Source organism: Cavenderia fasciculata (genome assembly GCF_000203815.1).
Source record: "Cavenderia fasciculata unplaced genomic scaffold Scf_Dfasci-G-p-12c09.r1-3, whole genome shotgun sequence".
NCBI lineage: Eukaryota > Evosea > Eumycetozoa > Acytosteliales > Cavenderiaceae > Cavenderia > Cavenderia fasciculata.
In genome coordinates, this window is record NW_004457736.1 from 32,010 (window position 1) to 55,659 (window position 23,650).

Here is a 23,650-nt window from a genome sequence, read left to right on the forward strand (position 1 = left end):
CCTATATATATATAGAAACTACTGTATCTGTTTGCAAGACCCCAAAGGCTCCACAACTTCCAGAAACTCTCAATGGCCAAAGAGACAATGTTGTCTTTGTATTCCCACTTTTAGTAAAAGTATATGAACCAGAGAATGTTCACAAATTTAATTTCTATATATCTTGACAACCAACCAACAAGTCCTTTTAAAACAAGGTTATTTTAGATCAAAAAGGGAAATAGAAATAGAGTTGTTCAATATTAATAAAAACTTTTAAAAAAATTTGTGTTTTTTGAAGGAATATTCTTGAAAACTATATATATTTATGTATTTATTATTTTTTTGTCTTTAAATTTATCCAATTTAAATGATTTTGATTTCAAAATGATTTAGAAATAGTTTGGTGATAAATGGATGTAGTTGGGGATAACGATTGGTTTCTTGTGACCCCACATGACTACTTGACTTCCAACGTTTCTATGAATAGTAGAAGGATCACTGAACGCAAGATCACTACATTCACCTGGCAATGAAAAGTAATGTTTATCATAGTCGTTTCTGTAGTCAAAGAATTCAATTGTAGCATAACCTGGTTGTGATCGATCATTATTTCTAAGCATTGAACTGACACAAGCACAGTGTTTTGGATCAAATAAAACGGTTTGATTGGTTTCACCAGATGGAGTTGGATTGACGCTTAGAATATCAACTTTGAATTGTCCAATCTTACCCTTTGCAATGAAATGAGTTTGATTGACTGGATATCCAGATGGAATTGGGAATGATAAATTGTATTTTGAACATGTACCATTTTGAAGAACATACATTTCTCCCTATAAAATATAAAAAAGTAAATTAGTATTTGTATAAATATATTATATTATTTATAAATTGTTTAATAACATACAGATTTACCAAAACCCCAAAGTGAACCATTAACTCTCCAATTATCACCAACAATATAATAATTGACTCTCATTCTTTGACCATGGAAATCAACTGATGTATTTCCATCTATAAATTTTAAAATTTAAAGTTAGTAATGATTTATTCGTTTCTTTTCTTTTTTTTCTTTTCTTTTTAAAATATTTCTAAAATTACATACATTCAGCAAATGACATTGGTTTAATATTTCCTTGACCATCTGGGAACATACAATTAAAAGAAGTTACACCAAAGTAGGTAGTGTAACCCTTTGCTTTACGGAAACATTTGTGATGATGATGATGATGATGATGAGGACGTTTGTGACGACCATAAAGAGATTCAGCATCGGCTGAAAATTCATCAGAGAAACTAGTAAACTCTGATGATAAAATAACTGAACTAAAGAATATAACAAATAAAATTGATAATATTAATTTCATTGTTTTTTTTTGTAAATAATAATAATTTTCAAAAAAAGTATAACTTTGAACAAATATAATGATATTTGATGGATCGTCGTATTCATGAAGAAATCATCCACGTTTTTGCACAAAATATATATATTTATTTTTATCATAATTAAATTTAATTTTACTTTACTGTAACCCACACCTACACACAGGGTCATAAAAGTAGATAAATAAAAAAATTTATTCAAGAGGTAAAAAGGGTCATGAAAAGAAAGGTGGTGCCATCATCATTGATGATAAAAAAATAAATAAATACTTTTTGTACATGTATGTATGTTGTTCAAAATTACATGTTACGAAAATCGATTCACACCCCCCCTAAAAACGAATTGAATTGAAATGGATCGGGGGTTCTGATCTGATGATTACATACAATTTAATAATATAATATAATATAATATTATTATTTATTATTTATTACACATATTTTCATTTCATTTTCCAATTAATTATTATTATTAATTAATTTAATTGATTGATTGATTGAAATCAAATCATGTAAGAAATAAAAAATAGAATAATTTGTGAATATCTTTAAATGATAGGTTATATTTTCTTTGAATCCATGTGGAGTCGATTTGGAAAGCATGTGTCTGAGTAGGGTTAGATTGGCGTTTCGACCAGCCTCCAAGATGGCTCTACTTTGAAGTGTGGGTGCCTTACAATTGACAATGACCGAGTAATTGTCATTGGCGACACATTCAAATTGTATAGATTCTTGATAATGTAATTCCTTGAATGAAGAGTATTCAGGTGAGTCTAGATACACCACCGATCGTATACTAGGTCCAATTCTAGTTTGTATTTGTTTTGACCATCCAACACTTGAACATGGTGATGACACTGGAATAGAGAATCCTCTCTCCTTGACAAGATACTCTAAGAGGTCAATATTACCAGCCAAAATGGCACAACAATACCAAAGACAATCTTGTTCTTCAATGTAATTGATTTCCTTGTTCCATAAAACTACTCGGTCATATAGATCAATATATCCATAGGTGAGAAGTGTGTTTGGACTGGGGATATGCATATTGGGTCGGTGGTAAATGAATATATCAATCATTTGTGAATCCAAGTTATGTACTGCCGCTTCAATGGCATCGTGTGATACTTGAAATCTAGATTGCTCCAATTCAATCGTTTTACCAAGTTCCTCAACAAACTTGTTTGCTTTTAATCCAAGTATATAATCTACCATACTGTGTCGTTTTGAATTGACTGTTTCTGTAATATCCAATTGTTCGGCTATAGATGATGTTGATGGTATCTCTAAAAGATGGGGGTATGTTTCTACCAAGTACTTTGCAATCAGAATTGATCCACAATAAATAGCCAATTTGAGTTGTTGTACAGTGACCAATCGATCACTTTCAACCTTTATATTTGACTCTAATAAATGTATGCACTTTAATGAACCGGCTGTAATGGCACAATCAAGGAATTGAATGGCAAAATCTATCAAGTCATCACGACTTGTTCTCTGTACCGTAATAGCATCAATGAGACGTTTCAACACCTGGTCATTTCCTCCCATACACGCAAATTTAATAGATCTTCTTGATACCATTACATTTTGTGTGGTGAGGATATAGTCTATGCACTCTAAATGACCTTCACCTACACAATCTTCTAGATCGTCTGATGTGAGTTTGAAACGTCTCTGTTCGACCAAATACTTTAATATTTCGAGTTTACCAGCACGACATGCAGTCTGTACAAGACATTCACGTGGAACGTCAGCACCCACAAACCTATCAAGTAACCATACCAATATGTGAAGATGACCATTTGAACAAGCCAACCCTACCATACCTGTAAAGTGGACTGGTGTACCTCTTCTATCAAGAGGTGCGTGGTTCTTAATATATGTCTTTATCAACAGCTCCAAAATATCTAGTCGTCCATTGATGGTAGCTGCAAACAATGGGCCTGGGAGATCAAGCCTTTTAAGTGAGGACCCAAACTTTGCAAAATTCTTGGAAGCCAACAAGAATTTAATCACATTGACATGACTTGATTTAACAGCCTCTTCCAACATGCGTAATGGTAATATCCCAAATGACCAACTCTTCTTTTGAACCCATTTAATCATCTTTAAATGACCAAGTGAAGCTGCCATATTTAATCCTTCATCCAACCATCTAGTATTATTCTTGTCAGGACTTTCAAAACCTATCAATGTTTCCAACATTTCTATGTTTCCATAACAAACACTCCATTTTAATGATTCATTTGAAAATAGTGGAAGATTTAGATCATGATCAGAAGGTGGAAAAGACGTCGGTCGGTCAGACTTGATCTTTTGTCCATATCGTTTCAACATGTGATTGACTATATTCCAATGCTGATTTTTTGTTGCACCATCCATAGCAGCTACTGTAAACTCTATCATATGATATTGTCCCTTTTTATCATACTCTTCTTTTAATTGATCCAAATAATATAATACATTTATATGACCGTTTGTAGCTGCAACATCATATGAATGATTTGTAAATTGTATTTCATCCTAGATAAGAAGAATAAGAATTGTAAGTAAAAAGTAAAAGAGAGAAGAAGAAGAAGAAGAAGAAGAAGAATATATTACTATTACTTACAATAAATATATTATTTGATTTATGATTTAATAATAATTGAATGATATCTAATCTACCAATTGAACAAGCATTATCAAATGAGTTGGTTGTGAATGGTACACCTTTTTGTAATAGGTATGTAATCAATTCGGTGTTACCAGATAGTACAGCACTATCAACTGCAAAGTGTTCTTGTTCAAATGCAGATTGATAGTATGTAAATATCTTTTCAAATGTATCCATCTTGAATTTAATTGATCTATGGTATGTATGAGGTGAACAAATAGCCACAATCATATTAAGTGTTGCTCGTTTAACTTGTAGTCTTGATAGATATGATATTTGACCTTTTATTGATCTCTTGCATAGATCATGTAATAGATTACCTGTATCATTCTCTACAACCCATTTCAAACATGGTATTTGATCAAATCTATAAGATGATACAATATTATTATTGTCATGATATGTCTTGTTAATCTCTCTAATCTCTCTACCAATAATCTTTACTAAATATTGATTTCTAAATACACTATAAATATTAAGTCTAGTCTTATCCATTTAAATTTACTATCTCTTTTCTAATTTAATTGAAAATTGAAAATGAAACTAACTAAAACTTTATTGATTGCTGTGATGATTAAGTAAAGTATAAGATTCATTTTTGTTGTTTTTAGTTGTTACAATATTAGTATCTGACGATGAATCTGAAAGTATTGAATGATTTGTTATATCATCTTCATCTTGTAGTTGAGCAATACTTGTCGTTGTTGATTCACCAAATGCTTCCAATTGGATTTCATTTTCGTCATCGTCGTGTTGGTCTTGGTCGGCCTGATAATTAACAATTGATGAATCAGGTGCTTTAAATCGATAAGCAATAAATATAAATATAAACCCAAATATTAACATACACCCTGCAAATAATATATATTCGTGCCATTGTACGGTTAGTTTGATGGCATCGACCACGAAAACAACAAAAATGTTGCCAACAGAGATGGACAATAACCATCCACTCATGATTAAACTTTTGTGTGATGCAGGTGCATGTGAATAGGCAAATTCCAATCCTGGAATCGATATGAATATTTCGGCAACCGCCAATATAAAGTATTGTGGTATTTGAAGTAATACTGGTACACTATTGGCTTCACTCTTGTCAATATGAATTTGTAATAATGCACATGCAATAAATGAAAATACTGCTATAAATATACCAACTCCCATTCTTTTTAATGGGCCAAATGGTATCTAAAAAGAAAATAGAGAAAAGAAAAAAAGAATTAATTTCAAAAAGACAATTAATTAATTATTTTTAATGATTCTTTACTACATACACCTCTTTTTTTTAAAGGACGATAAATTAATATCTCTGAAAGTGGAATGATGGAAAGTACAATAATAGGATTGAGAGCTTGAATTTGATCAGGTTGAATTGAAAAACTACCAGCTATATTTAAATTCATTTGTGTTGCTTGAAGTGTCCATCTATAAGATATAAATAAAAAGTATTAATATTAATTCTTTTATATTATTATGTCTATAATTAAATTTACCTTGATGAAGATTGATCATTTAAAGCCCAAAAGAATGGTAGGGGGATAAAACAAACTAAAACACTTAGAGATGCTTTAACAGACTCGACTGCATGATTGTCATAATGTGATTTTGAACGGTCGAGCCAATGTCCATTATAGTATGACTCGCCTTGTGAAGATCGTCCACATAGTGTTTTGATTCGTTCCCATAATCCTCTACCAATAATACCAAATGTTGTAATGAGAATACTACCAGTAATAGGTCTCTTTCTGTAGAGTTTAGAACCCATTACAAAAAAGATGGTGGCAGTAAACATGAATAGACATGGAATACCAAATGCAAAACCGTATCCTAGATGTTCTCTAAAGACGGGAGATAAAAACGTCGATACCGATCCACCGACATTAATACTCCAATAAAAGATCTTGTACATCTTTTCAACCAACGATGCTTGTCGTTTGGCATCCAACTGGTCACCACAAAACGTTGAAATGACAGGTTTGATACCACCAGTACCCGTTGCCAAAAGTAATAAACCAACTATCAGTGCCCATGGAGATCTCGTTTCAACATCATCACCAACCAGTCTCGGTAAAGCACTCATCCCCAAGAATATACATCCAACACAATACACTAAACTAAAATACAATATAGTTTTATATTTACCAAATATTCCATCTGCCAGATATGCTCCAAGTAATGGTCTAATGAAGATAAAAAAAAAGAGGAATATATATATTAGTTTGAGAGTAGTTTAGTTTAATGGTTTGTAGACATACAAGAAATAAGAACCAAAGTTGAATGAATGAAGTATAGAAGTTGCAGTATCACCACTATAACCATAAAAGTTTAAGAGGTAGATAACGAGGATTGATCTAATTGCATAAAATGTGTATCTCTCGCATATTTCATTACCAATGATAAACTTGATTGATGGTGGGAATTTGTCATCTCTACTATGATATACTTTGAGATTAGAGGTAGTAGAGTTGTCAATACTACCAATACTAGACGATAATCCTATAGTAGATTGATGCTGTATAATATTGTCTCTATCGTCATCGATTACAAATACTGATTCTTCATTATTATCATTCATTTCATTTATCTGTTTGCTTTACTACTATAAGTTTTAAAAAATGGTGTATTAATAGACGTCGATTTTTTTTTATCGGTTCGATTGCAAAGTTGTTATCTTTGTGTGGTTTTAATGAAAATAAATGAAACCTAGCTCAATCGATAGGGAATCGAGTGTAGAACACGAATATACCGTTTACGGCCAAAAAAAGTTAGATAGGGCAAAAAAGAGTGCACCAACCGAGAATCGAACTCGGATCGAATCCGTGGCAGGGATCCATTCTACCATTGAACCATTGGTGCTTGATGAGAGTTTTTTGGGATGTTGGTCTTTTGACCTCTAAAATTTTTTTTTTTTTTTTTTTTTTTTACTAATCCAAAACTGCAAGTCGATTCTAGCTAAATGTGAACCTGATCCATGGTCGGTCACTAATCTCGAACTGATCGCAAACTTTATTAAATTCTCTCTCATTTGGGGCAAACTAGCTTCACCCTATCGCATTCCCTCCTTCCTAACTAAAACTAACCACTATCTAACAACTACTCCAAATTAAACAACAATAATAATTAAATCATAATTTAAAAATAAACAATATGACTTCAGCAGTGATGAAGAGGTCAAAGATTTTATTAAAAAAAATAAAAAAAATATTTTTGAGCCCCTTTTCTAACTGAACCTCTAACTATTTTAATTAAAATTAAAACAAATAAACCATAATTACTCTATTGTCCGACGAATAGAGTCCATATTTATTAAAAAAAAAAAAAAAATTGTATAAAGAGTTGGCCATCAACAGGGGCACAAAACAGGGGGACCCGATTTTTTCCAACCATATTTTCACTCTTGATCGAACCTTTGACACGCTCCATATATATGTTAACAGCCGATCCCACCATCAACAGGCCTTGAAATCGGTAAGTCCAGACATTCGCCGACTCGGCTGGCATGTCGGGTACTCTTGACGAATTAATTAAAAAAAAATAGACAAATTCTGTCTGATCAAACAAAAATGCATAATAATAGACAAACTGTTAGGGAGTTTCCCTAAAAGGAATATTATTAAATTAATATTTATTTATTTGCAAAACTCAAAGATACCATTTGAGGTTATGCTCACGTTACAGAATTATCATCACATCTGTTATCTATTACATTCAGTTTAGTTTACTACATTAGAGGAAGAACGTCATGAGTACGACTCTTCAGAATATACATAGAGAGAATAGAGATAGACATATAAAGACTATTACACATAGATACCTCATTAAATAGAATAAACTAGTATACATATTCACAGCCCACCAGAGGGCCATTCAGTCTTACGTCAACTACATTATTATTCTCATACCTACACCTATCCAAACTACAAATAACATGGTATCAAGAATCAAATTAGTAATAATCTCAACTATAAATTTTAAGTAATAAGCAATAATAATAGTTAATAATATCTACAACTAGTAATATTCATACAAATCATGTTGTCGAAAGCTTTAAATACACCAATACACTCGATGGCCAAGCGTTCCCCTTCCCAACAGGAACAACAGCAGAAAGATACCTTGGTTTCCTAGACACCAAGCTCGGAATAGCAAGACAACTACCCTCCATCCTCAACAACATTCGATCATCTCTACTAAAATGGATTAAATTTAGAGTATCACTGAGAGCGTCAATGACGATAATCAAAACATACTCTCTCCAAACTCACCTACTTTTTATACATTGAAAATATCACAGAAGACGAAATCAAGCAACTAGACAGTTTGATCAATTGGTATCTATACAGTTCCCCAACATCAGGATACAACAGACAAGCAACATATATTAACGCGATAAGAGGAGAGCGAGCAACACTAGATTGGAAGAAAGGCGGCATCAACCTATGGCAAACAATATCCCGAGTCTGTGGTCAATCAATTATAGTTCTATCGCCTCTTGGAATAATTAAAGGTACTTGGGGGTGGAACAAACAAACAAACTATTTGGTGATCAGAGTATGTATGTATATTAAATATTATTATTATTATTATTATTATTATTATTATTATTATTATTATTATTATTATTGTACAATAAATATATTATAATTTATTTAATAATGAAAAAAGAAGAAATCATCATGACAAATGATAGAATTCTTTTCTTTTTTTCTTTTGTTTCTTTTTTAATTTCTATCAATAGCCATTGATTGTTGACTCATAGTCATCCAATCAAAGTCCCACTTGTCGGGCATACCAACGTGGGTGTAAGACCAATCACCCTTTTTCCAATCAAATGGATCTTGTTGATCGTGAGATGGACCACTTTGAGCGGCGACCAACATCGAGTCTACGTGTTTGAGAGAGACAACCTTGGAGTCGATGCCACCAAAAGCATCGCGATTGAGGTATGGGTTGCTCGAGTTTTTAGTGACAAGGTCAAACCGAGAGCTGATGGCATTGCCTGGGTTACCGAGGGAGAGTGGATCCTTTTTCCAGTCATTGTAACGGAGTTGAGCCTTGAATGCCTTGAAAGAGTCGACATTGTTGGCATCGCGACGGAAGATCATACCACGTGGATTGGCAGCATACGAGAAAAAGTTGCCAAATTGTGGACCAGTCTCGTTGAAACCAGACATGTTGTAGATGTTTTCAAAGTAGGGAATGTTGAAACTTGGCCAGTATCCGGTACGAACCAAGTTGGTGACATCATCATACTCGATGTACTCTGGGATTTGTTCGAGAATGTAGACCATACCGTCCTTGACGTCATAACCTGGTTGGAAACGGTTATAGTCGACAACGATCCATTGGTTGTTGTAGGTACCACTGTTTTGGATGGAAAAGACTTGACACCAGGTATTACCGTCGGTAGCCATTCTGTTGGCAATGACAACACGGATCCAACTGAGAACAGACGACGTGGTAATCAATGGATAGAGATTATTGTTCATCAAACCATTGGTGGTTTCCATGACAACGATACGAGTATCCAAGAGATAGAAATCATCAATCGATGACAATGAGGCTGGGTACGATGAAAACATGGTAGTTCTACTTGCAGCTTCGGCAGCATCAGAGAATGAAAATGTATAAATCTTAAACATTCTAACCATTTCATAATAACTTGACCATGTTGTATGTCCTAAAAGTAAATTAAAATAAATAAATATAAATATAAATTATGATTATTTGTTTTTTTTAGATTGTATTTACCAGAATAAAGATCAGTTAAATCATCGGATAATTTAACCAATGAAGAACAATGACCAGTCTTTCTTAAAAAGTTGGTAAATGAAATATTGAGAGCTGGAGCAAGATCAATCATATCACCATCCATATTCATCAACATGAATTCAATCAATTGTAAATCTTGGTTTGGATCTTGGTTGGCAGCTTGATAACCTTGTACTAAACTAAGAGTTTGAGTGTAAATTAAATTTACATTTACCCAAAATGGATCATTTGGATTGTTTTGAATTTCTTGTACCTACCAAAAAAAAAATAATAATAAATTAATAAATAAAAAGAATGTATAGATTTTTTTTTGAATTTCTATTTGTTTCTATATTTACCATATATTTAATATTTGATGAAACCCAATTAACTACGGCATCAGAGATGAATGATTTGTATTCATTGACATACATGTTGTACCAGTTTTGGTAGATCATATCGGAAGTGATGTAACCTTCGAGGTAACCAGCAGCCGATGCTTGAACCAAATCGGGGAAATTGGAAGAGGTCTCAACAGAGAGGTAACCCCAACCGGTAGTTTCCATTTGATTAGAATAGATGGCAGTTGCAATGCCACCGGTTTGATTGCCATTGACAACCCGATATCCGTTGGCAGAGTCGCTAAAAACGGTATATGTCTGGAAAGAGGCAGACAATTTCTTGTCGACCAACTCTTGTTTTAATAGTTCGTGTTGATCACTGTTTTTGTCATGCTTTCTACTATGATGTTTCTTTGCATTGACAGCTATATTATCATTATGTACTAATGACAATAATAATAAAATTGAAATTAAAATACTAAATAATAATTTCATTCTCTCTAACTCTCTCTCTAAAAAATTGAAACTTTAAACTAGCTAGAAGAAAAAGAAGATATATGATACAATAATAAAACGATTGTTTTGTGTGTGTGTTTTAAACAATTGAATTACTGTCTAGGGGGCACTGTGCGAATTACTAGTATAAAACAAATAAAACACAACAAGTAAAACTTAGAGGAGAGGGGCGGGTGTGCGTAGACGAGACAGACAGAAGAAGAAGAAGAAAAAGCAAATAATGATTATTTGCACATTAGAGAACGTTCGAAAAAAATCATCCCTTGATTTTCAAAATTGACGGTAAATCTGCCCTCTTTACGATTCCGAGCACTGCGTTTCCCAAACAAGTATCTCGATACCACCCTCTGGATTTTGGTCTGTTCATTGAAACGGACGTGATGATCCTTTCAAGAATATTACTATTACTTTTTCGATTTATCCTTTTGTCTTGTGTTGTATTTGTGTGTCTTGTCTACTTTATCTGATTGCACTCACAAAAACAAAATTACGTATAATGCATAGTCGTCTGTTGTGGAATGAATGAATGGTGAAGATGGGTGATGATGATAATAATTCTCTGAATGATGTGGTGGTTATTATTATTATTAATAATAATAATACATGTAATAACAAAGAGAGAGACCTATTATTCTGATTCAGATGAATCTTTGTTTCTACACCTTTCAAAAAAAGAAAAGAAACAATAATCAAAAGATGTGATTGATTGATTGAATGATGAACCCCCTACTCTTTTAGCGTTCTGATAAAAAAACGGCTTGCGGATCTCACAATCATCACCAATCGATTGGGTGGAGAGAAGCTGTTTTTGCAAACAAACACCCTCCGTCTCTCATACTCTCTTTACGCTGCTCTCTTTAAAGTGAGTGGCCACTAACTACCCTGCTCTATTAATTAATAAATAAAGATAACACAACTAGTGTAGTAATAGTAATAGTAATAGTATAGGTTATACCAAAGACAATAACAATAATAAAAGTTTTTTTAACTGGGCAACCCGAGTTTACAGTTAAAAAGCAAAAAAACAAAAAAGATTTTTTTTTTTTATCCTCCACATTACAAACCCATATCGCACCAACACCAATATTATCATCATCACCTCAGATAGTAGTAGTAGAAGTAGTATATTAAGTATATACATAAACAGAGGATAGGATTAGAGATCAGCAGTAACAAAAGTCAATATCATAGTATAGTTTAGTTTGTAGTAGAGAGAAGAGAGAAGAAGAGAGAAGAGAGAGAGAAGAAGAGATATATATATATAGTTGTTATTATTAAATATAGAGATAGATACAATTTAGAGAATGTCATTTATCAATCATAGTAATATTGGTAGAAGTGCGATGGGAGGTAGTACAGGAAGTGGATCGAGTACTCCAAAGAAACCTCTACTTGGATCATTCTCTTCAATGTCCAATCTTAGTGCTACATCGGGTCAATCAAATTCAGAATCAATCGAAGGTAAAATAGACAAACAAAACACAGAATCTGAAATGACAGACTCTATAGATTAGAATAACAACAAACTAACAGCATTCCATTGATGATTTAGATTCATATAATATACCACCAAGCGAATGGGTATCAAGAGTGATGCACAATCATCCAGATGTATTAGAGTTGAGAGAAAGAATGAGACCAATCACCAATCAAAAATCATTCTCTAGAAACAGAATGTGTTCAAAGACAGAAGCTAGTCACGTCATTTCAGATTCTGTACTATTAAAGTTGATCATGCAATATCTTCACGAAGAAGGTTTAACTTCTACTTTAACAAAGATTCAAGAAGAATCTACTTTTAAATGTAAGTAGAAGAATTCTATATATAGATTGATAGATATGCACACACACTTTACTAAATATTATTATTAATTAGTTGTAAAGGATGAAGTTGAAAAAGAAGCATTACCAACATTATTAAAAATAGGCATTAAAGAAGCAAATAATTGGTTTGGACCATTAGAGGAAATAGATGGTGATGATCCTGAAGTTGAAGCTTATCATGCTTATGTTTCTGAACAAGATACTGATGGTAAGATACTATAAAGGATGAATAATCTATCATCTTTTAATGTTTCTAATGTTTCTAATTTATTGACTTTTCTCTATCTATAGTTACAGATGGTTCAATTGAAAGTAAAAATATATGGGATGACTTGAATGATGAGAGTACAGTTAAACTATTGAAAAACTCTGATAATAATAATACGATTCAAGCAGCAACATTAAACAAATTGATTTGGTGGTTAACTAGTAACCCAAATAGTCCAGGTTTGTAATGAAAATGGAATATCATAATTATTATTATTATTATACTGACGATAAACATTTCATTTAATTTTAATTTCAACAATATTTCAGAGGTATCAGAGTTTAGAAAAATCTTTTTCTTAACATTTCCTTCATTCACAACCGCAGAAACAATTTTAACCAAATTAATTCAAATGTATAATTCACCAACTAGAGATAACAGTGACATGGGCCTGGTTATCGTATTTTTAAATCTTTGGATTGAACAACAACCTCAAGATTTTAACGACAAGTTATTATCCATGTTAAATAATTTTATTGATAATCAAATGGTTAAAGATGGTCTAACAAATTGGGCAAAGAAATTAAGAACTTCAATTGCTAAAACTGTAAGAAAAAAGAAATAGAAATAGAAAAAGAAAAAAAAAGAAACAGATTGATTAATTTTATTTATTTTAGGAAAATAATAATACTAAAAAGAAAGAAAATCAATTAACTAATCCACCAGAACCAAAAGTACCAAAGAATATATTTTCATCGACATTGACTTTTGAAGACATTGATGAAGAAGAGATTGCAAGACAGTTGTGTTTGATTGATTTTGGAATGTACGAGAGTATCAAACCAACCGAATTTTTAATCAAGGGATGGGTCAGACCATCCTATCGTTCAAAGGCTGTTAATCTTTTGTCGCTAATGAAAAGATTCAATGATTTCACAAAATGGATCTCTCACAGTCTCTTGATCGAACAACAAAACACCAAAGGAAAATCAAAATTGTTGGGCAAGTTTTTAAAGATTGCTGAACATTTACGTACTCTCAATAATTTCCATTCTCTCATGGCTATCTTTGGTGCCATCAATAGTACTTCAGTTTATAGAACAAAAACAATTAGAAAAGATCTTTCAAAACAACAACAAGAGGTAAAAAAAAAAAGAAAAGAAAAAGACAAAGGAGAGAAATATATTCTAATCTATTATTATTTCTATTCCTATTTCTATAGACATATGCAGATTTAGAGAAATTATTCCATTCAGATAATAATTATAAGAGTTATAGACTTGCATATAAAGACGCAGGACCACCATGTATACCATTCATGGGTATTCATCTACGTGATTTAACCTATGTCGATGAATGTACAAACGACAAGATCGATGGAATGATCAATCTCAACAAACGTAGAACATTGTACCATGTCATTTCAAACACTCGAAAATACCAATCGGTTCCATACAACTTTTTAAAGGTTCATCAAATCCAAGCATTTTTAACAGAATTGAGAATTGATAATGATGCTTTGGAAGAATCTTTTAAATCAGTTTAAAAATTAAATGAATAGTCATCACTAAAACAACAACAACAACAACAATGTAATATTAATCTATCATAATAACAACAAAATATATAATTGTTAATCCAACCCTTACCAGTAGTACTACCATCTCCCATATCGCATCTTTTTTAAACAACACAAAGTATACTCCCCCAACTCTCGCAATCAACAACATAACCATAATTAATTAATTCATTAATACCTCCCCTACTAAATATAATTTTTGTAAACCAGCACTTGATAATAATAAAAAAGTTATACACACCTTATATATATATATACACAAAAAATAATAATATTTTGTTTGTACTGTACAATGTTGTATTCATTATTAAAATATATTTAAGATTTCTTCCTTTTTCTTTTGTTTCTTCTAACTAAATAAAACAAAGAATAATATGATTAAACCAAGAGCAAAAAACATCCTACTTAGGAATATAGATTCAAATTCTGATGGTCCACCATTCCCATTTCCATTTCCTTGTTGTCCTTGTCCTTGTTGTCCTTGTTGTTGATTATTAGTTTGATAAAAATGTAATCCAAATAAACCTGGAAATAGACCAAATCCAGCAGAGAATGATACACCTCCTCCACCTCCAGCTTGACCATTCCATTGATTTCCAATGCCTCCAAAAAAGTCGAAATTATTTCCACCTGCCCTGGTAGACCGTTCTGTTTCTGGTCGTCCAGGTGGTCGAGATGGTATTGAACTAGGTCTCTTTTTTCTTGGATCAGAGGAATTACCTCTTCCATAGATTGGGATTAATTTTTCCTCTGATATTGGTGCTTTACAAACTGGGCATTGTTGACTTGCATTATGTTGTAACCATTGAAATATACATGACCAACTATTATTAAAAAGGAAAATAAATCAATATAAAGAAGAAAAAGGAAGAAGAACCATAATAATAATATATATGATGACAATCATCAACATAAAGCATACCAAAATAAATGACCACATTGAGTAACTATAGGTTCATTTACAGTATCAAAGCATATATTACATTCAAACATATCGCTACCTTCATCATTATTATTATTATCGTTTTCATTATTGTTTGATGTTGTTGATGTTGTTGTTGTAGGTGATTCATTTTTTGGTGTTGTTGAAGAAGTAAAAGTAGAGGTTGTATTTGTGCTTGTCGTAGTAGTACTAGTAGTTGTCGTGTTAGGAGTATCATCATCATCATTAGTATTATTATTATTATTTGTAGGTGTAGTAGCATTTGATCTTAATCTCACACCACCACCACTATTATTATTATTATTATTATTCCTAGATGATATTTGTTCGCTATCTATATTATCATTATTGTTGTTATGTTGTTCTTCTCCTTTTCCTTCTTCTTCTTCTTCTTCTATACTTGGATGATCCATGTCATTTTGATTTATCGATGTTGACATTTGTATCTATCCTCTTCTCTTTCTATCTTTTGAATCAATCAATCAATGTGTTTGTAATATAATACTATCTTTCTATAGACAAGTGAAATAATTGAATTGAATGCAATGAATGGAATGATGACGAGGATGATGTTTGTTTGGGAGCTGGTCAAAAATTAATTAACTTTTTAAAATTAGATTGTTTGTTTTTTCCCATCAAAAATAAATAAAGAAAGAAAAATCATTTTGTCAAATTTAGAAAAATTGATTTCATGTAGTAATATTTAAATATCGATGATATTTCTCTTCTCTCTCTCTCTCTCTCTCTCTCTTTTGATCATTGTTTTATTTCATTTAATTGATTTAAATTGAAAAAAGATTAAATCGCCTTGATTAAAAATACAATGTTTCAATGGAATTGTATTGAGGGTATCGAAACCATTTGATTCTTGGTCGATAAGAGCCAATTCTTCAAATGATGGAACAAGGTGTGATGTCCCAAAATTATTGTAGATTTTGATTCTAAAATCTGGTTTGCCAGGATTCGATTTCTTAAATGATTTACCTTTTGGTTTATAAACATTGTAATCAATGTATAAATAATCATCTGATAATGAATGATGATGATCATTCATCTTTTCATCTCCATCCAAACTTTTTTCTTGTTCTGTTTCCTGTTCTTGTTGTTGTTGTTCATGTTTTATAAAATATTGTGATGTAAGTTGTAATTTTCTATTGATAGAGTTGATAGTTTGATTTCCATTTAAATCATTTGGTAGTTGTAAGATTGGTGATACTATATTTTTAATTCTCTCTATTTTAGTCGTTGTCGTCGTCATTGTTGTATTGCCTTTTCCAGCAATAGCAGCATTGTTGTTGTTGTTAATTATAATATTTGGTAGAATAGGTGATTTAAATTTAGATTCCAATATTTTGATATTATATTTTGATTTGAGTTCTTCTTCTTGTGTAGTATCCATTTCCTTTCGTTTGAGTGATAGGTATTTAAGATGTTGTTGAAAGTGATTGATAACCGGTTGACTATAATCTGGTTGATCAATCATATCTATAAATGGTGTAAAATTGGTATTGTCAAGATCACTATGATCATTTTGTATCTCTTTCCACCAATTTTGACATTTCCTATCAGTATTATCGTGACTATTATTATTATTATTATTATTATTATTATTATTATTATTATTATTATTATTATTATTTGTTGTAGTTGTTGAAGTTGATGATCCATTGGTTGTAGTATTATTTGTACAACCAACATTAAATTTAATTCTTTTCAATATATCTTCTTTTTCATCTTCTAGTATCATAACTTGTTGAGAGTTGTTTGTTTTAGATGTCGTCGTCGTTGTTGTTGTTGATGACGATGATTTAATAGTTGTGTCATCATCCTGGTAGTCTAATGAATCTTCATAACGGACAAGATGAAATCCAAGTTTTCTAAAGTAAAGAAATGTTTGGTATTTATAGAATGGGAAACCTCCACTATAGAATTGATCATCAAATAGTTTATATGCATCTTGTAAACATAAAGGTAATCCTTTAAATATTAATTCAACTACTCCAATCTCTAATAAATATCTAAAGTAGTAGTTTCTAGGATTAGTATTACTTTAAATACACATTATATCTCTATATATATATATAATAACATACATTGCTTCTTCAACATAAAGATGTAAAACACCTTTAATACTATGACCAAGTGATTCAAATTGTTTTCCTTTTGGCTTTAACACTTTAAATAGTTTCTTTGATTCATCCCATTCTGCAATTGATAGATTTCCTCTTTATTATAATCAAAAAAACTCTGTTGTTTAGTATACTCTATACTCTATTCTATTAATGTATATTATATATGTTTGTTATAGTGCTTGCTTACCTTGTACATTTCTTTTTTGAATTGTATAATGCTTCTCTCCACTCTTTGATTGTATTTTCATCACCTTTTTTAGCATTTGGTTTGATATCCTCATCGTCGTCATCATAGTGGTTACTATCCTCCATCACCATCTATTCTATATCTATATATATATATGTATATATGTATAAATATATTTATTCTATATCTCTCTCTACTCGATTAAATGAGAGGAATGTAATACATTCGATTTGGTTTGGGATCTTGAAAAAATTAAAGATATATTCAAAAATGAAGATATTTTTAAATATTAATATTAACAATTAATTGTAATTATAATATATATATTTATATAGATAAAGTTTATTTATTTAAATTTTATTTGTGATCATAATAATAATAATAATTATAGGATTGTTCTTTCAAAGTTTAAGTTAAATTAAAAAACTTAAGATACTTAATAAAAGTAAAATGGTTGAGGAAACTAATTTAAAGGCACCACTTCTCTCGACATCCTCTCCAGCATACAATTGAGCACGAGAATAATAAGTGGTAGAATTACTATTTTGTAGAGTAGTTGTTCCATTATTAGTTACATTGACCTTGAATTCTCTATAGTTGGAGACGACAAGGACCATTTGAGAGTCGTTTGAATCCATGACACCCTTTTCAAGAGCACGATTGATGGTGCTTGAAATGATGTGATTGGAATTGTATGATTCTGTAACATTCAATTTAAACTCTGAACTAGTGTTTACCGAGGCAGTGGATGCATTGATCTGGTGATAGAAACTAGATTCATAATTCTTTTGAGCAAATCCACCAATCTCTACACGATTAACTGCCAGTGTTTTATTCTCATCAGAGACTTTCAAATCATAGTTTAATGTCCATCCAAGTTTATCATCTCCATATCCCTTCTCAGCAGTGATAAATGCAATTCCACTAGTTATAATAAATTGACTCTTTGTAATTGGTAAAGTATCAAAACTAAATTCTCCATTAAAATAAAACTCTAAAATAATGGATGGATAGTAAGGGTAAAGGGTAAAGGGTAAAGGGGATAGATAGTTGAGGAAATTAGAAAGATGTTTAAAGTTTTTTTTGTTTAGGAGGGAAACATATGTATGTATGGATATATACTTGTAGAATTTGAAGTCAATTGAGCATTATTAGAGGAGATATAAAAGATTGATATTATTAATATTATAAATAGAGATTTCATATTTTTAATTATAATTTTGAACTAATTAATTTGAACTATTAATTTGATTGATTGAAAGAAATAATAAACAAAACACAAAGATGGAAAAATATAGATATAAAAAAAAGAGAGGGGTTTTTGACTGATTTAATTTTAGGATACACTCCAACCAAAATTTTTTTTTTGTGATCATCTTGGTGGTGGTTGTGCGATTATGCATTCTAATGAACGTGGGTACCCACATAGAGATGCACACATACCTTTGTGTGTGTGTATGTTATTGTTTTTCTTCCTTGTGATCGTGATATATGTGCCAAAATAGGAATGTGGAAGGTTTCAAAATTTAAATAGTGTATATTCATAGCCAAATTTATTTATAATAATTTAAGGTGACCTGAAACAGTATCGATGAGAGACTTTGGAGCTTTAAATGTATAGATATTAGTAAATTAATTAATATCCTGTTTGTATATATATATATATTTGTTTGAATGTGTTTGTGTTTAACATCATTGTAACATACCAGGACCAATAGCCAATACAGTACAAGTTCCAGCTTCAATTTGAGTTCTTCCAGCATCGACCACTAAATAGTTTGGAAGTTTAAGTTTTCTTGCTTCCCTTTCAATGTCCAATAGTTCTTTTTCACTTTCTACTTTGATGGCTATTTTAGCTTGACCTCCATATTCCCAACGTTTGAGTAGATCCTTGAATTCCTCCTTTTTCGTGGCCGACTTGTATGCACCTAAAGTGCCGTGACAGCACTGAGCAGCAATCTTTCCTTTTCCCATTTTTAAATCGTTACGAACAATTAATACCATTTTACATTCTTCTTGTTGATCATCGAAATCTTCATCGAAATCACTTTCTTCGTCTGTCGATTCGTCATCTTCAACTTTAATCGATGGTTTAGTAGTAGAAGTAGCAGTAGCAGTGGCAGTAGCAGTTGCTGATGATGAAGTATTATTATTATCTGTATTATTTTTAGGTTGTAAGAAATGAGCTCCAAACATGATGCCAGTCATAAACGCTACGATTAAGTATACGACACTTGATGTATTATCAATGAGCAGCTGTAAAGATGATTCCTCTACTACTCCTTCTGTCGTCATCTTATATTATTATTATTATTATTATTTATCAATAATTGATTAGATAGTTTAATTACTAAAAATGGGTGTTCTTCATTGGTCGCGACAGTATCTCACAGATCTTCATCACAAATTCATTTCATTTTTTTAAATACAAATATTAGAGAAGAGATAAAGATAAAGATAATGAATGACATTGGTTTTATAATCGTATTGATATTCAAATAACAACATGATAAAGATCATGTGAATGATATCATTGACAAAAGAGAAGAGTGTGATGTGATCAACATCATTTTAAAATCACACTATACATATCGGTGATAAATGTCATCGTAGTACTAGCATCAACACAACAACAATAACAACCACACACAATGACACACTGTGTGATGATGGAAATTCGAGTTGTAAGCAACTTGATAAAATAAGAGAAACGAGGAGAATCAAGTAATATTCTCTTCCTACTCCTACTCCTACTCTTACTACTCCACCTCATTCCATACCCTGGTTGAAAACAAGAGAAATCCGTAAAGAATACATTACGTAGTGTATTCACTAGAGTAGTGGTGGTGTATTCACATTGTCATTGCATACACAACAATGGAACTAGTTATAGAATTATCAAGATCAAAATTGCAAAATATCACATTTACCCCTCTTTGTTATTACCCCAATGTAATACACGCTACCACTCGTTTTCAACATAGATTACTGTCTATGGAAAACACACAAACACAAACACACACACAAACACACTGTTAGCTCTGGCATGGTAAAGTTATACGTTTCAAAAAAAAGCTATCTGTCTTTTAATTTACAGTAGCTGTGTTGTCATTGCCAAGCTATTACCTGTGACAGTTTCCATATTTGTTATTTCTTACATGTACATTTGATATATATCTAATTTCAATTCTAAACACATAATCCCAATATATTAGTATCCGTATATATAAGTAATACTTACACCTGCTACCTGCCATACTATTAAAGGAGATTTAAAAGTAATAGGTCATTTTAAAATCATCATCTCTGTTCTATTTAAACGGCCAAATATCACGACAAAAGATAAACATTTAATAACATCTCTTCACCTCTTCTTCAACACACACATAAATAATAATATTATAAATTATAAATAATAATTTAAATATCATTTTTTTTTTTTGTTGTTCTTTTTCTATTTATATATATATATTATAGTAATAATTAATTTTATTTATAGTAATAATTATTTATAGTAGTAATAGCGACAGAACGTTCATCAATTGTATTTATAGATATTTATATTTGGGAGAAAAAAAAAAAAACTATGAAGAATAGAATAGTATCATCTCTATTCTTATTATTTTTAATAGGAAGTTCGCTTGCTACCAATCAAGCATATTATGGATCTTATGAATTACCATTGGAAATCACAATTAGAGGGTAATTACGCAAATAACTATTATCCAAATATATTTTACAAATATTAAGATTTTATTTATTTTTTAGACCATTGGAAGCATCACATGAAACAAATGGATTTGTAGTTTTATCAAGACCACATTTAACCAGATCAGTATTATCTGGTAAAGTAAATCAACCAATGACTGGTGACTTGTTCCAAATCAATACTCAAATCATTGTTGGAAACACTACATTCCTCGTCCAAGTCGATACTGGGTCACTTTTAATGGCCATTCCATTGGAAGGATGTAACACTTGTGTTGAAAGTCGTCCAGTCTATCACCCATCTTCAACCTCTACCAAGGTTGCGTGTAGCTCTGACCAATGCAAGGGCTCAGGTAGTACTCCACCATCCTGCAGTCGTACCTCTTCTGGTGAATCATGTGATTTCCAAATCCGTTATGGTGACGGTTCCCACGTTTCTGGTTACATCTACGAAGATGTTGTCAATCTTGCCGGTCTCCAAGGAAAAGCAAACTTTGGTGCCAACGATGAAGAAACTGGTGATTTTGAATATCCAAGAGCTGATGGTATCATTGGTTTTGGTAGAACTGTAAGTAAATTAAAAATACACACATATATATATATCAATCAATCAATTACTTATATGTATCTATTTAGTGCTCATCATGTGTTCCAACAGTTTGGGATTCATTGGTTAGTGATTTAGGTCTCAAGAATCAATTTGGTATGTTGTTGAATTATGAAGGTGGAGGTTCATTGTCTTTGGGTGAAATCAACACTAGTTACTACACTGGTGACATTAGATACACTCCATTGGTCCAAAAGAACACCCCATTCTACAGTGTCAAATCCACTGGTATTCGTATCAACGACTACACCATCCCGGGTAGCAAGTTGGGTCAAGAAGTTATCGTCGACAGTGGTAGCACTGCTCTTTCATTGGCTTCAGGTGCTTACGATCAATTAAGAAACTACTTCCAAACTCACTATTGTTCCATTCAAGGTGTTTGTGAAAATCCTAATATTTTCCAAGGTGTATGTAAAAACTAACCAAATAACAATAGTCACATATACATTTTAACTAAACCATTCTTTCACCTATTTCTAGTCAATTTGTTATAGTTCAGATGATGTTTTATCGAAATTCCCAACATTGTATTTCACCTTTGACGGTGGAGTTCAAGTTGCCATCCCACCAAAGAATTATTTGGTCAAGGCCCCACTTACCAATGGCAAATATGGTTACTGTTTCATGATTGAACGTGCCGATTCTACCATGACAATCCTTGGTGACGTTTTTATGCGTGGATATTACACGGTGTTTGACAATGTCAACGATCGTGTAGGTTTCGCGGTTGGAGCCAATATGTCGACAACTAGTTCGGTAGGTTTTGATCCAGCTGGAGGTGTCAACGACTCTAATGGCTCGAATCAATTATCCCCCTCCCTTTTCCTCTTCTTTATCATCTCTTCTGTCATTTCCTGTATATTGTTTGTCTAAGTCATCACACACACATATAGTAGTATTAGTGTCGTTGCCAATGAAAAGTAAAGTTTTCAAAACAATCAGGATTTTTCCCCCACCCTTTTCCTTCCCTTTCCTTTTGACATTAATTGTTTAATGTTCATCTACATACACGCACATACACACACATCGATCGTTTATAAAATATTTATATAAAATTTCTTATATATTTTAAAATATATCCATATATACTATATCTATATATTTCTGTTTTCTATATATACATTATATCTATATAATTATTTTATTCTCATTTACACTAGGATAGCCTACACCAAAACCCACACAACCACAACAACAAAGAAGATTCTAAAGATGAATTCCCAGATTATCCAGATGAATACAATGACTTTTTTTAAACCTTTTTAAATTAATTCCATCATTACATAAACTCTACACACACACACAAACATACACTTATTCCCTCTGATATATTCATTTTTCACCTCCTCATCATTTATTTAAACTTTCACTTTTTCACATCCAACTTTACTCCTACTACTATTTCCAAACGAGGAACAAATTAAAATTATAATTTCCATTAACCAAAACGGTTTTTGGAGATTTAAATAAAAGCTCTACTCTTACTTCCTTTCTTGAAAAAGATTGGTTTGTGGATAGAGTATGAAATATTAGAATTGATTTCAACCATCAATTCTTTTATTTTTTAAATATTATAAAATTAATTTGAAGCTTATTTCTTTATTGGATTTAAATATTATGAGTTGTATTTGTAAAAAAAAAACAAAAACAATGGTAAGTATAAGGCTTAACATATTATATATATTATTTGATTTATAACAAAATGTTCTATTTATCTATAGTTTATAATCAATTATTTATTATATAAAATAAATTTTATTTATTTCTTTTGACTGACTATTATTATATTTTTAACCCACTATAAACCCAAAACCCAAAAATGATTTTGTT

At 31.4% G+C, this 23,650-nt stretch overlaps 9 protein-coding genes and 1 non-coding gene across 10 annotated transcripts; 2 read left to right on the top strand and 8 right to left on the bottom strand.

Moving 5' to 3' along the window:
- Positions 1-371: 371 nt before the first annotated feature.
- On the bottom strand, positions 372-1,349 carry DFA_05905 (uncharacterized protein; the record flags this gene model as incomplete). Its single annotated transcript, XM_004361564.1, has 3 exons — positions 372-815; positions 890-996; positions 1,088-1,349. The coding sequence occupies 3 exons, from the start codon at positions 1,347-1,349 to the stop codon at positions 372-374; spliced, it is 813 nt and encodes a 270-aa protein (XP_004361621.1).
- A 475-nt stretch (positions 1,350-1,824) lies between these two features.
- Positions 1,825-6,599, bottom strand: DFA_05906 (uncharacterized protein; the record flags this gene model as incomplete). Its single annotated transcript, XM_004361565.1, has 8 exons — positions 1,825-3,891; positions 3,980-4,490; positions 4,530-4,567; positions 4,643-5,212; positions 5,299-5,449; positions 5,518-6,133; positions 6,167-6,204; positions 6,280-6,599. 8 exons carry the CDS (start codon positions 6,597-6,599, stop codon positions 1,825-1,827), a joined length of 4,311 nt encoding a protein of 1,436 aa, XP_004361622.1.
- A 210-nt stretch (positions 6,600-6,809) lies between these two features.
- DFA_05907 lies at positions 6,810-6,880 on the bottom strand. The gene has a single exon. It is a non-coding gene; the product is annotated as a tRNA-Gly (tRNA).
- A 1,865-nt stretch (positions 6,881-8,745) lies between these two features.
- On the bottom strand, positions 8,746-10,611 carry plbA (phospholipase B; the record flags this gene model as incomplete). The annotated part of the gene is made up of 3 exons (XM_004361566.1): positions 8,746-9,704; positions 9,776-10,049; positions 10,135-10,611. The coding sequence occupies 3 exons, from the start codon at positions 10,609-10,611 to the stop codon at positions 8,746-8,748; spliced, it is 1,710 nt and encodes a 569-aa protein (XP_004361623.1).
- Positions 10,612-11,936: 1,325 nt separating this feature from the next.
- On the top strand, positions 11,937-14,210 carry gefH (Ras guanine nucleotide exchange factor; the record flags this gene model as incomplete). The annotated part of the gene is made up of 7 exons (XM_004361567.1): positions 11,937-12,093; positions 12,185-12,436; positions 12,509-12,664; positions 12,748-12,903; positions 12,994-13,271; positions 13,342-13,806; positions 13,887-14,210. 7 exons carry the CDS (start codon positions 11,937-11,939, stop codon positions 14,208-14,210), a joined length of 1,788 nt encoding a protein of 595 aa, XP_004361624.1.
- Positions 14,211-14,561: 351 nt separating this feature from the next.
- DFA_05910 (uncharacterized protein) lies at positions 14,562-15,626 on the bottom strand (the record flags this gene model as incomplete). Its single annotated transcript, XM_004361568.1, has 3 exons — positions 14,562-14,596; positions 14,649-15,067; positions 15,166-15,626. 3 exons carry the CDS (start codon positions 15,624-15,626, stop codon positions 14,562-14,564), a joined length of 915 nt encoding a protein of 304 aa, XP_004361625.1.
- A 155-nt stretch (positions 15,627-15,781) lies between these two features.
- DFA_05911 (uncharacterized protein) lies at positions 15,782-17,636 on the bottom strand (the record flags this gene model as incomplete). The annotated part of the gene is made up of 4 exons (XM_004361569.1): positions 15,782-15,789; positions 16,009-17,204; positions 17,280-17,411; positions 17,506-17,636. 4 exons carry the CDS (start codon positions 17,634-17,636, stop codon positions 15,782-15,784), a joined length of 1,467 nt encoding a protein of 488 aa, XP_004361626.1.
- A 282-nt stretch (positions 17,637-17,918) lies between these two features.
- DFA_05912 (uncharacterized protein) lies at positions 17,919-18,709 on the bottom strand (the record flags this gene model as incomplete). Its single annotated transcript, XM_004361570.1, has 2 exons — positions 17,919-18,499; positions 18,628-18,709. 2 exons carry the CDS (start codon positions 18,707-18,709, stop codon positions 17,919-17,921), a joined length of 663 nt encoding a protein of 220 aa, XP_004361627.1.
- Positions 18,710-19,062: 353 nt separating this feature from the next.
- Positions 19,063-19,800, bottom strand: DFA_05913 (uncharacterized protein; the record flags this gene model as incomplete). Its single annotated transcript, XM_004361571.1, has 2 exons — positions 19,063-19,112; positions 19,212-19,800. 2 exons carry the CDS (start codon positions 19,798-19,800, stop codon positions 19,063-19,065), a joined length of 639 nt encoding a protein of 212 aa, XP_004361628.1.
- A 582-nt stretch (positions 19,801-20,382) lies between these two features.
- DFA_05914 (putative aspartyl protease) lies at positions 20,383-23,548 on the top strand (the record flags this gene model as incomplete). Its single annotated transcript, XM_004361572.1, has 6 exons — positions 20,383-20,443; positions 21,021-21,207; positions 21,274-21,781; positions 21,850-22,227; positions 22,301-22,683; positions 23,542-23,548. The coding sequence occupies 6 exons, from the start codon at positions 20,383-20,385 to the stop codon at positions 23,546-23,548; spliced, it is 1,524 nt and encodes a 507-aa protein (XP_004361629.1).
- Positions 23,549-23,650: the final 102 nt, after the last annotated feature.